General features: G+C 37.9%; 1 protein-coding gene across 1 annotated transcript; it reads right to left on the bottom strand.

Annotated features, from left to right (window-relative positions):
• Positions 1–9,384: 9,384 nt before the first annotated feature.
• Positions 9,385–11,835, bottom strand: LOC146487260 (cannabinoid receptor 1-like). The gene is made up of 2 exons (XM_085085471.1): positions 11,376–11,835; positions 9,385–9,925 (listed from the first exon to the last, which is right to left on the bottom strand). The coding sequence occupies exons 1-2, from the start codon at positions 11,824–11,826 to the stop codon at positions 9,471–9,473; spliced, it is 906 nt and encodes a 301-aa protein (XP_084941597.1). The 5' UTR covers positions 11,827–11,835; the 3' UTR covers positions 9,385–9,470.

The following is an 11,835-nucleotide window of genomic DNA, read 5'->3' as shown; positions in this document are numbered from 1 at the left end:
GTGTTCACTGTTGTTGGTCATTTTGCCCTGTCGCGCCGCGTATACAGCAAATATATATGACAGTCGCGTACTGAACTGAACAAGGTTAATGAAATAACTGCGATACTACAGATACTACGCGTGTTCGAAAGGTAAGCTTAAGTATCATTTTCGGCTAATGCTAGTTTTCTTCAGGCTGCACTGCAATAACAATTTTTAATTATTTTTTCAAACATACGGTGAACCCTAGTTCTGGTGGAGTAGCTTGTTTTGTAATCTGTCTGGCGCGAGTGGCTTCATTGGACGTGCTGTCCTCCATCGGGCCTATGCTCGTATTTTCTGATAGTCCTTTTTTAAAACAAGATTAAAATGGAGTTTTGTGAGCTTTTCATCTTTCCATAGCGGCGGAAATGACGTTTACAAGGTGGTACCAAAAGACGCCCAGTTGACAAAACTAATATTACATCCAAATCAACCACTGTTTCTGAACATTTTCTTTCTCAACCTAACCACTGCCACACTGACATCAAACCAATACTACTTGAAGTTATCCACTCCTCATGTGATTCAATCAGAAAAGCCAGAGAGTCTTTTCTTCTAGATTTAGCGGGGACCTTGGAACCCCGCGATTTGAATAGACGTGATGAATTTATTTTTTTAAATTTCATTTTACATTTTACTTATTTTCTTAACTTTTGGTACCACCTTGTAAACGTCATTTCCGCCGCTCCTATGTCTTACAACATCCTCCATAATATAATATTGTAATTTCGGTTATATAATTTAGTAACATCTAAACCTGAAGAAAGCTGGTTTGGCCAGGCGAAATATTGTTTTAAAATATATTACGTTGTGTCAGTTTTGCAGTAGTCTTTGGACTTCTCATCGTCTATTTTTTTAAGTTTGGCTGATTAGGTCTCCTGTGAGATCCAACGTACAAGCAAGCAGGATCTTCGTTCACGGCTTTTGCAGTTTTTAAAGTTTTCGTCCGAAAGATATGCCAATTATGAAGACCTTCGCCGTTGTTACTAGAATTAAGGATCACGCAACTATAAATCTGGGATCGGATAATCTCTGTACCAGAAGAAAAGAAGCAAAAATTGAAAATCATGTTAAAAACTTTAAATGATCAGTCTCCGGAGTACCTGAAAGGCCTATTTAAGCCCTTCAGCACAGACTATGGACTTAGAAATAGTGACAACAAATTGGCTCTGCCTAAGCCTCGTACCGATTTTTTGAAACGTAGTTTCTGCTACATTGGGGCACATTTGTGGAACAGCCTTCCATCTAACGTCAGGGCCATTAGATCTTTTACTAATTTTAGAAGTGAGATAGATCGCCAATTGTCCTCCTAGTACTCCCACACGGCTAACATGTAAATCAGTTTTAATTTTAAATTTTTATCTTGTAAGTGATGTTTTTACCGTGTCTAAATAAAGTTTATGAAAATGAAAATGAAAATGAAAATCAATAAGAAATTATTGAATTTTCCACAAAACACGAACTATACATTTTATTTTGGAATTTAAAATCAAGCCATTTACCGAGTCTTGCTGAAGAAATCCAGGGGAATCTAACCAGTAAAGGTTTGGCGAGTTCTTCTTTCTAGGTCATTAACGGTTTTCGGCCAAAGCGCGGGTTCGAATCCCATGGCGAGAAACTTTTCGTTTTCCTAGGAAAAATAGCGGAGATCGAACTCCAATTTTGGTAAATATCTTTAATTTGGGTCATAAGCTTTCTGAATTCGGAAAGTTGTTTTGGGGTCTAAAGTATCCCTTTAACATGTTAAAAAGATTTCCTGTCGGAGATGTTTGAACAACGCGTTTAGTTTTGCATGTTTTAGTTCTGTCAATCCGTCAGAAATGTCAACACAGCTGAGTAAAAGGTTAACATATGACAGTAACTGTTTAATTAACCGCTTAAAAACACACGGAGTCAAAGAGTCTTAAAATTGGACATCGTGAATCTCGTCATCAATATTTTTTCTGGAAAGAATTTTCACCAATGTGGGGCTGAAAAGTGATGGATGTGGAAAACTGCACGAGCTGATATCATGGAATCTATTTCACGAATCCCATTTGAAGTTTACCCAGCTGGAAAAATTGAATGACTTACCAAAGTTTGGCTTCAGTAATTTAGAGTAATAATTTGCACGCAATTAGAACGCTTTATCTTTTAACACTGTCGTGTTGGAAATTAGGTAAGCTTCGGAGTGTTGCTTAGAATGTATACATGTAGGACAGCCTATCAGAATTCTCGTGGAAACGACAGAACAGAGCCTAAAATAAATTGGAAAGGCCCGGTAGTAGAACTGTACTGTTTCAAGATACATTAAACGAAGTTTCAAACTGTTAGCCAAGGAGTACTTGTTAGACATGGCATGAATAAAAGGTTAACATATGACAGTAACTGTTTAATTAACCGCTTAAAAACACACGGAGTCGAATAGTCTTAAAATTGGACATCGTGAATCTCGTCATCAATAATGTTTCTGGGAAGAATTTTCACTAACTTTTCTCGAGAAAGTACTTCCAAAAACCGGCAAAACAATAATTCTGTTTTTGTATCCTCACAGATTTGGCCGCATGTACGTTAGACTTATAAAATGTAAATTGTCCTTAAATAGTCAAATTTTCAATAAATATCGATCCCAAAGGCTCTATAAACGCCCGAGGGTTCAGTCTTAGTTTCTTTTCGAGGCCTTACAAGGCGCAATTGTAGGTTTTAGGGTATGTTGCACGAAACTGAACTCAGCCTGGGCTTAGATTGTTCTCTTGTTGTTGTAAATAGACAGTCACATGCTCAGCCAAACCCCACTCCACTTCCACCACGACAAAAATATATGTTACTGTATCATTGTATAATGCAATTCCAGGGATTGGCTTAGCGGCCATGGTATATGAGCTATTATACCATGCCCGAGAAAAAGCAGAAAAACGACCATTAAATGGTCTTCTGGTTGTTCTTGCAAACCAAAATCAGTAAGATCTTGCAATATTTTTTTATTGTTTTAACAATTGAAAATAATTATTACACTCACGCTTGTTGGATAGATCATTAAAAGCCACTGTCTGTAAATATCGAGAATCCGGCGTCAGTCGTGAAACTTTCAAGTTCTTCATATTTTGCTCAAATAACCTCTATATTAAGTTATTTTCGAAAATACTAGTCAAAGGACCTGAAGCGCTTTAGTTTTTTCGAAATCTAAGAAAGTTCGAAAAACGCCACTTTGTCCTTCCGGCGGCGTCGAAACTACGATAAAATTATGCATTTTCTTTTCGCTCGTCCAGATCAACGCAATAACATCTATCTATGTACTTTGGTTCACTCATACAGATCTCGCGATCTCCCTGAATCACTAAATTATTTTGAGAAAGAGTCTGAGTTTGTTACCCAACTCTATAAAGCTGTTGAAAACTGCTTGTTTTTGGCTGTTGCAATTACTCTAGTTGCAACGCTTTAGCGGATAAGGTAATTTTAGCTAACTTTAACAGAACGAAAGCCCACTGGTACATGTAATTTGAAGTTGAAACTTGTATGGTCTTAAAGCCCATTCTTTATACTTTGTTGTATAAAAATTGCTAAGGCGGCCCGTCAAAAGTGTTCCGTCGAGAGACGGAAACTCAAAGTGTTTTTTCTGGAATTTCGACCTTTCACGTAGAGAACATGAAGCATCCCTATTCGAAACAGAGCCGCATATTGTAAAGTCTACTGATGGAGACCTGTTGCGAAACCCTGGATGCATCAAAACAGTCTTGTACTCAAAGCTACAATCCCGTTTGATTGAAAATATTATTATGTTAACACTTGTGGAAAACAGGAGACGTGTAGTTCAAGCCGTGAAATATGTAATTCAACACCGCGCCGAGCAGATATCTACAGTACCACGCACGGGTACACGACACAAGATTGCTATTTCGTTCCGCTATTATTTTACCGTTAAAACTAATAAGAAGATCCTCAATATGCATGTTATCGTCTTCCTTCGTTCATTCTTATCTCGAGATTTTTAAGAGCGGCTTTCCACAAATATCGACCAAGTGGTGGCACAAGTAAAAAAAAATCGATTTTTTCGTTTAAATTTTGCTCATAGGTAGTCCCTAGTGAGAAACAAACTGAGCTGTAGTTAGTTTTTCAAAATACCGCTTCCTTTCGAGTAAATATGCGAAAAACGATTTTGTCTCAGCTGAGCTCAAAGTCTGCTTTCGGCAGGATGGAATTTTTCTAAACTTTCGACGGCTCGCGTGTCAACCCGCAGACTGTTACTAACGTTCAAATGACATTTATTGCTTTATTAGGTCTTCCTCTTCTGTTTCACGGGAAAACATTTAAAACCTAAGTTACTTTTACGTCCGAAATAGGTTTAGAAGAACATGCTATAAATGCAAATTTTCAGCAACCACATTTTAGCACTAAAACATTGCCAATTTACCCATGGGCGATAACTTAGATTTCCCTATAATGACTTTCTATTGCTTCACTGTATACCTATTTGTCATAATATAAAAAACAAAGCTCTGGGTAAATGAAAATAAATGACCCGCTAGGCTTCAGATTTATCAGCATTTTCTTGAGATTTGGCAATCGAAGCGCAAAAAAGATGGCGTTACAGACTGTCACGGGTACAAATAGTTTTTCTTATTAGAAAAATATGAAGCGACATTTTTAAAAGGAAGCATTTTTCATTCGCAGTAGAAAAATCTTTGGATCGAAAGTTCGGTAGCGCTACTGACCAATATATATTGCGGCTGCTTTTTATAGATGGAAATTCCAAAGTATCCGTTCGCTCTGATGCGGAGTCCAATTCGTTATTGTGGCTGAACAATAATAATTGGAAAATTTCTTTTCCTCTTTCTTTATCACTGACATGGATAAATTAAACTAGAAATAGGTTAAACGTAGCAGATTTGAACTACATTAATCTCCCGCATCTTACAGCCAAGTGTGCCCTGCTTGATGCCAAAGTCACGTGAGTCAGTCAGGGTGGACGCTCAAGAACTTCAAGTGGCTCTCAAGGAGATCTACTAGATCCAAAGCCCGCGATCTAAAGTTTTCCATCTCTTTCTAAACATAACTGATTTATCGTTTATTATATGTATAAAAAAAAAAAAAACTACAAAACAGCATTAACGAAATTCCGAGCAATCAAGCATATGTTAACGAGAATGCGAACATGTGAGCAGTTGCAAAAATTTTGCGAGCACGAGCAAGCGAGCACCCGTGTATTTTTTGCGAGCAATTCGAGCAAAGGCCAAATTTTGCGAGCACTTTTAAATTGAATGGGACTATTCAATACCCCTACATAAGGCAGCAATACTATAATGAAATAGTCGAAAAACAATATTTCTGCAGAAAAACGACAGTGAAAGCTAAAAACAAACAAACTAATAAAACAAACTTAACAACGTAATTTGTCCCCGAGGGCGGCTGACAGCAGAATGACAACTTTCTCAACAGATTCTTTTTCAAACCACTAACCATGAGCCTTCACACACTACGCTCGCCCCAGTTTTCTGTTACGTGACGGCAAAATATCAATTTATGTTAATTCGGATCAACACAAATTACATGAGTTATCTAGGCAGGTGACTACGGGGCACTCGAGAGGCAAATTTTAAAATTCAGTGGAAGGCACGGTAGAATCTGGCCACGCGGCCGCAGGGAATAACTAGTTTTATCTTCTTTTTTGCATTTTTAGAACGAGGAATGTCTGCTATTTTTATCTTTTTTCTTCTTTCACACTAAAGAAAGAGAAATAAACACATTCAAATCTCTCTTACACTTTATTCGCTCACAAAATGAGCAGTATGTACATTCTACTTATTTATTTTTATTTATTTAATTAATCCGTCACTGGGGATATCATAGCGGAGCTCTGCGCGCGCCAAAGGCTCGCGCGCGCTGAGCCCCATTGATAAGGGATTTAGGTAAGCCCATGAATGCGAAAAAATTTGGTTATGACGTCACTGCCCGACCGTCCGTCCTTACGTCCGCCCCTCTATGTAAGCCAATGTAAAATGCCACAATCAATCTAACCCGCGTGTTTTTGCTGGGAAGTGAGATGGCCAACTTCTTTTAGAAAAACAAACCATCGAGAATTTAAAAAAAAACTAATTCTTGTATTCGTTGAATATGTTGACAAACTACATATTTTGAGAAATCAGGCGACTAATAAGCAAATTTGAAACCCGAGAGCGACTGAGAGGACGATCAAACAGGCGAAATATCAGTTGAAAACAAACATGTGGTAAGTAAGCAACTCGCAAGTCCCTTAGAAATTAAATGCATTTTTGCAGGCAACTATCGGTAATTTTCCACATTTAACATACGTCAAATTATACACAAAAAATTAAATCGTTGCCATACGACAAATATTCGTGGAGAAATTAATTTTGAACATCCACAGAGCTATTCACAGAGTTTTGTGTTGGACTTATGTAATTCATTTGCAGCGCGTATTTGTAAACACACCCTAATTTTAAAGTAAACGCTAAGATATTTCGAACCATAACCAAACATTATTTTCCTTTATTTCTTCTTTTGTAACGTTTATTACGAGACTACAAATAATTTCTGTACGGGGAATATTTACAGAGTAATGAATTTTCAAATATTTTTATCCTAGCGGTAGCCAACTTACAAGCCGTTTAAAAATTAAATGCTTTCTTTCCGGCAACAATCGATAAATTTTCCTTATTGTACGCATTTCAAGCTTTACACAGGTACATTAATAGTTTCCACAGGACAAATATTTGCGGAGAGTGTAATGTTTTCATCCAAAAGTATTTTATATTCTCGAACGTCATCGGAATTCAGCATTGTGATCTTGCACGATCAACAAGAACACTTGGTTCAATCGTAATTAAATAAACAATCTTTAGTAAATAACAATCGCAAGTAAATAAACAATCGTAAGAAAATAAAAGATAATGTCGCAAGCACCATGCACTCTACCTCAGAGGACTATGTACTGCGTTAAAATCGAACTGCATCATGATCTCGTGAACAATCAGTACTCTTGTCGAGGATATCTTGATCAAAAACCACATGCTTGGCTTCAAGCCCAGTTCACCTTTTTCGTTTTTAGTACGTATCTACACATCTATTCTCTCATACTCATTTGCAATTTCAATTATTCTTATCAGTTTGTGAATTGAATCGTTACTCAGAAGCTCTTTGCAGGGAGTCGCTGTCACAAATAAAGTTTTTAATGTGTCATTTCAGTTGAATATCAGTTTGCGACCCGATTTTATTTCTTGTGAATTCTTTTAAGCTTTCGTATCAGAGAAAATGAATCAGAAAGAAGGGCTGCTAGGATTTTAGTAAGGCCAGCAGCAAATCGTAAATTTGAGGTCTTTTGACGTTCTCTAAAATTTAAATTAGTATTAAGCTAAAATTAAAGATACGACCACATCAACCTCTACATAGATGCTAGTATACAGAAATATCCCTTTACAAGTCCCTACAACAGACGGCGGGAAAGTAGTCCAGACCTGAATGGTTTTTAAACGTATTTGCTCACTGATTTTAATTTTATCGCTCTCCTTGTCATTTTACGACTCCATCTCATCGAACGTAAAGTAACATTAGTGGTATTCTTTACGCCAGTATATCACCAAAACAAAGTATACTTCTTTTAATACGTTATACATGTACTCGAAATCTCTTACCTTGATTTGCTCGCTTGGGTAGCCGCGTTGCTGTTTAGTTTGAACGTTCAGTCCTTAATCTGAGGCAGAGAACTGCGCTCCTTCTAAAGTGGATGCAACTGTAGCTATGGTTGCTTCAATGTGATTTCTTCAAGATGTCACAAGCAAATTTATGTCAGGGCTATTATTCAAGGTATTCAATACCACCTTAATTATCAACTTCATATCAAGTGTGACATTTAGCCCAATTAAGGTTCGATTGTTTCATTTTCATAACGTATCTGAAGAACTTAAATTAAAACCAAATAAAAAAAGAATAAGCGAGCATAACCGTAAAACATGATCATAAGGATATCAGGAAATGAACATTTCACGGCAAAATGCCGTTTGGTCGTTCTGAACCTCTCCAATGTTGGCCTCAAACAGTTTTCAAGAGTTGTCATTTTCATTTCAATTGTTTTCATATTTGGTGATCATGTAAAAAACTCACGTTTAGCTTTTGCACGGGTTAATCTACTTGTGACAAACTTCATATACAGCCTTCCCTTATTAGACCTTTTCAACCAACTACTATTTTTTTAGGGCCTCCAGAGACTAGGGAAATTGTTATCGACAACTATTTTGCTGTCGATCATAAATAGTTGTCGACAACAAAAGATCTAGTGTGTGAACCAACTTACCAACAACAGACTACAAAAAATTTTAAATTAGTTATCGACAACAAATCAGTTTTCGTTTTCAAAAAAAGGAAACAAACTACGCCCATCTACGACAGTTTGACATGCGCAGGAACGATAGTTACCAAACTTTCATAGAAAAAAAACAAGTTCTCTATAGTTTTGGCCTTTGGTGTGAAAAAAGCTCTACTGAGTACTAACAAATATATGTAAATATATGAAACATATATTTTGAACTGCTGATTAAATATCAAACAGAAGAGCGATCCTCGCAGTTGCTACGCAACTTAAGCAGTTGCAAAAAGAAAGCCTGAAAAAAATTCAGGCTTGAACGGAATTCGAACCCATGACCTATGCGATGCCGGTGCAGTATCCTACCAACTGAACTATGAAACCAATTGGGAGCTGGTCATATTGTGAGTTCGTAATATACCCGTGAAGGATGAATAAATATATGTATATACTAACAGTTGTCGAATACACAGAGTTATCGAGGACTTTTTCTCCAGTCTGTCGAGGCACTTAAAATTCCCGATTAAAGTGATTCAAGAATGTTGGTGACAAGTAGTTACCATTTTCATTGAGGTGTTGATGATATTACCTATCAATTAACGTAAAAGCAACGTTGTACATTCTGGCTGAATTTTTTTAACTTTCTTTTTGAGCAAATGGGAGGTAGAGCCACTATATAACAAAGAAATAATAAAAAAAATATAAATTCTAGCAACTTTTCGTTGGGACGATTCTAAAAACATTGTAGGTATTGTCAACGACCGCTCAAAGCAATCTGGGGAGATGTAACTTGTACAATTTGTCATCACTTTAAAGGTTATGTTCACACGGAGCTGGATCTAAATGAATGCGGAGTAAAACTCCGGCATGATAGGCCTTTGGTTTACACTGACCTCACATCTGTATCGGCTGTCTGTTCCAAATTCCGTCCCATTTTTGGATACGCAAAAATGCTGATCCAATTCTGGAACCGTTCAGATCCTAGCACCATGTGAAGACTCAGTCTGGTTTCGTTTTGCAACCAGCAGAGCGATTTAGGCTTGGATACCAGTTAAACTTTTCGCGATTTGATCTTCGTTTTGATTAAGTTATTCTTGGACTTTCCGGGGAAAGGTAACTAGACCCCTCCCCCTCATTGTAAGACTGAACAGAATTAACAAGGAATCATCGATCTTAATGCATTCCTAATGTCGCGTCTCCGAACCAAGTAAATAATAGGATTAATAGAGGAGTTTATAAAAATAAGTGCGTTGGACCAAACGTACAAGATACCAAGTTGTTGTCCGTACTCGTGAAAGAAGCCGACGGCTCTTCCTGGAACAACGCAAAGTAGCAACACTATGGTCACAATAATCATATCAATGGCCACTTTCTTTTCTCGCCTGAAGAAAACGCATGCATCCTGCCCTGAAACGAAGCTTTGCACCAGTCTGTTTTGCCGACGAATAGCAATGAAAATTCCAACGTGACTCAGGAATGGAACGGTCATAGCAATTACACCTCCAACCATCGTTACAGCGAATCGGATATTGTCGGGCAGAACGAAGCGAGTCAAGATCGTCAAAGCCAGCCACGTGACTCCAGTTATGATAACTGCCCTGACTGTTACTGTGATAGATAAAACAAAAGTTAATAAAATACAACAACGCAAAGCAAACAAGACAGTGAAAACAGCTTTTTTTAGCTTTGGTTATGCATACACCGGATCGTTGAAACATACGTACTGTAAAACGCTCTATTAAGCCCCAAGGGGGAGGAGGGAGTATTTATGTTTAGGCCTAAAGAAAGGGTAGGTACGGTAATTTCAATTTATGAGTTTTGTGCACGACTGTTTGATTAGCTTTTCCAGAATTTTACCACCAATCAAACTGAATCACGCCCTTAAGGGTTGTGTATCAGAAAATAAAATGTCATTTTACTAACTATAATAATATGCCTTTAACATCTCTACGAGAATACGTTTTCCTCAATTGCTTGAATTTCGTAGCAGTTATTTTGTGTTTTATAACATGTGAGGGGCGAGCCTAATCTCTAAACCAGCAGCTTATTTGGGGAGGATACCAAGACTATTTATTGAACTATGTATATTTTAATATAAAAATGACCGTTCCATATGATCATCCATAGTGCATGGCACCAAGCACACACTATTATTAGTATTTCTATTTATAATATAGCGGTGGATAGCTCGAAAGCCAAGCTCCTCTGACCACCGTACACTTCTACCAAAGCCATTAACTTCTTTCTTTTCTCCTTTTATATCCTATGTCTCTATATACAATGTAAAACTAAACTAAACTGAACTGGAGGGTAGGGGGGGGGGGGGAGGGGGGGACTTGACTGGCAACAGTGCGGAATTATAATATAATCACTTTGATGTGCGTCTCAATGAGTGAAACAAGAGTCGGAAAAGGCGTTGACTCTCACAGGCTGTTCATCTGGCGATGGGTGGAACAATAAGAAAAATACGGTAAAATCTATATCGGACAAACAGGCATCCTCAGAGCCTAGGGGCAATGAGGCGAGGGGAAGTCAAAACAGGCAGAAAATATGTCAAGCGGAAAATATATGCATTTATTAGTTTATCTTGACTCTTTTTCGCCGCCCGTTTTGACTTTCCCCTCGCTACGGCTATCTGCCCTTAAATCTCTTATATATGTACTCGAAATTTTGAAAGCATGGCCGATGAAAACTTGAGCACTTTTCGTGAAACGACACCTAATCAAGAGTTTTATGGCCCCGCGAGGAAAAGCAGAATGCTGCAAAAAAAAAAAAAAAGAAAATTAAAGGGGGGAGAAAAGGGCCTATGCAATGTTTTGTGTTTTTGTTGGAAAGTTTTGAGATTTTTGAACGACAAAAAAACCATTCGCATCGTACTGTGAAGGAAGCATGACTTGAATTGAGCGGACCCGTTTCCAATAATCCGGGTAGATACAAATCATCATATGAAAATAATCAAAGGGGACAAATTGTTAATGATGGTTCTGGGACTGCAAATTTTACGGCTCCTTTCAAAGGTAACGTAAGATTACATTTTATTATTTATCTAAATTTTTACCTTTTTTCCTCGCTCTCGCACGGTACTCCATGGGCTTTGCAAGCGCGAAAAGACGGTCCAGGCTGACGAGTGTGAGATACACCAACGATAATCCAACAAAAAATATTTTACACGCCATGAAGGCAGTAAACAGTTCTTTCACATGATCGCACTGGACATGAATGCGGTAAATCATCATCAATCGCCAGGCAACATATATCGGCTGAGCAATCAGGCCGGTCAAGCAATCCACAATGGCCAGACTACAAAGAAGAATGTTGCATGGCCTTTGCAGCGAAATCATTTTTACGATGGCGATGACAACTGCCAGGTTTGCAAGAAAGGCGAAGATACTCAAAGGTACGTTGATGACACACAACATTATGTCACTCACGAAGGAGGCCGTATCATTTTCTGAAATGGGTACCCTTCTAGGAAGGCCACAGATGGTGCTGTTCTCTCTTTCAGCCATTACTGTGAG

Source organism: Pavona decussata, unplaced genomic scaffold (assembly GCF_977016875.1).
Source record: "Pavona decussata unplaced genomic scaffold, jaPavDecu1.1 SCAFFOLD_16, whole genome shotgun sequence".
NCBI classification, from domain to species: domain Eukaryota; kingdom Metazoa; phylum Cnidaria; class Anthozoa; order Scleractinia; family Agariciidae; genus Pavona; species Pavona decussata.
The sequence above is the reverse complement of the archived record's forward strand: the minus strand, read 5'-3'. Positions and strand labels throughout refer to the sequence as shown.

Coding starts and splice junctions, on each gene's coding strand:
- LOC146487260 (XM_085085471.1), bottom strand. CDS start 11,826: ATGGCTGAAAGAGAGAACAGCACCATCTGTGGCCTTCCTAGAAGGGTA. Junction 9,926..11,375: donor TGCGAGAGCGAGGAAAAAAG/GTAAAAATTTAG, acceptor TATCTATCACAG/TAACAGTCAGGGCAGTTATC.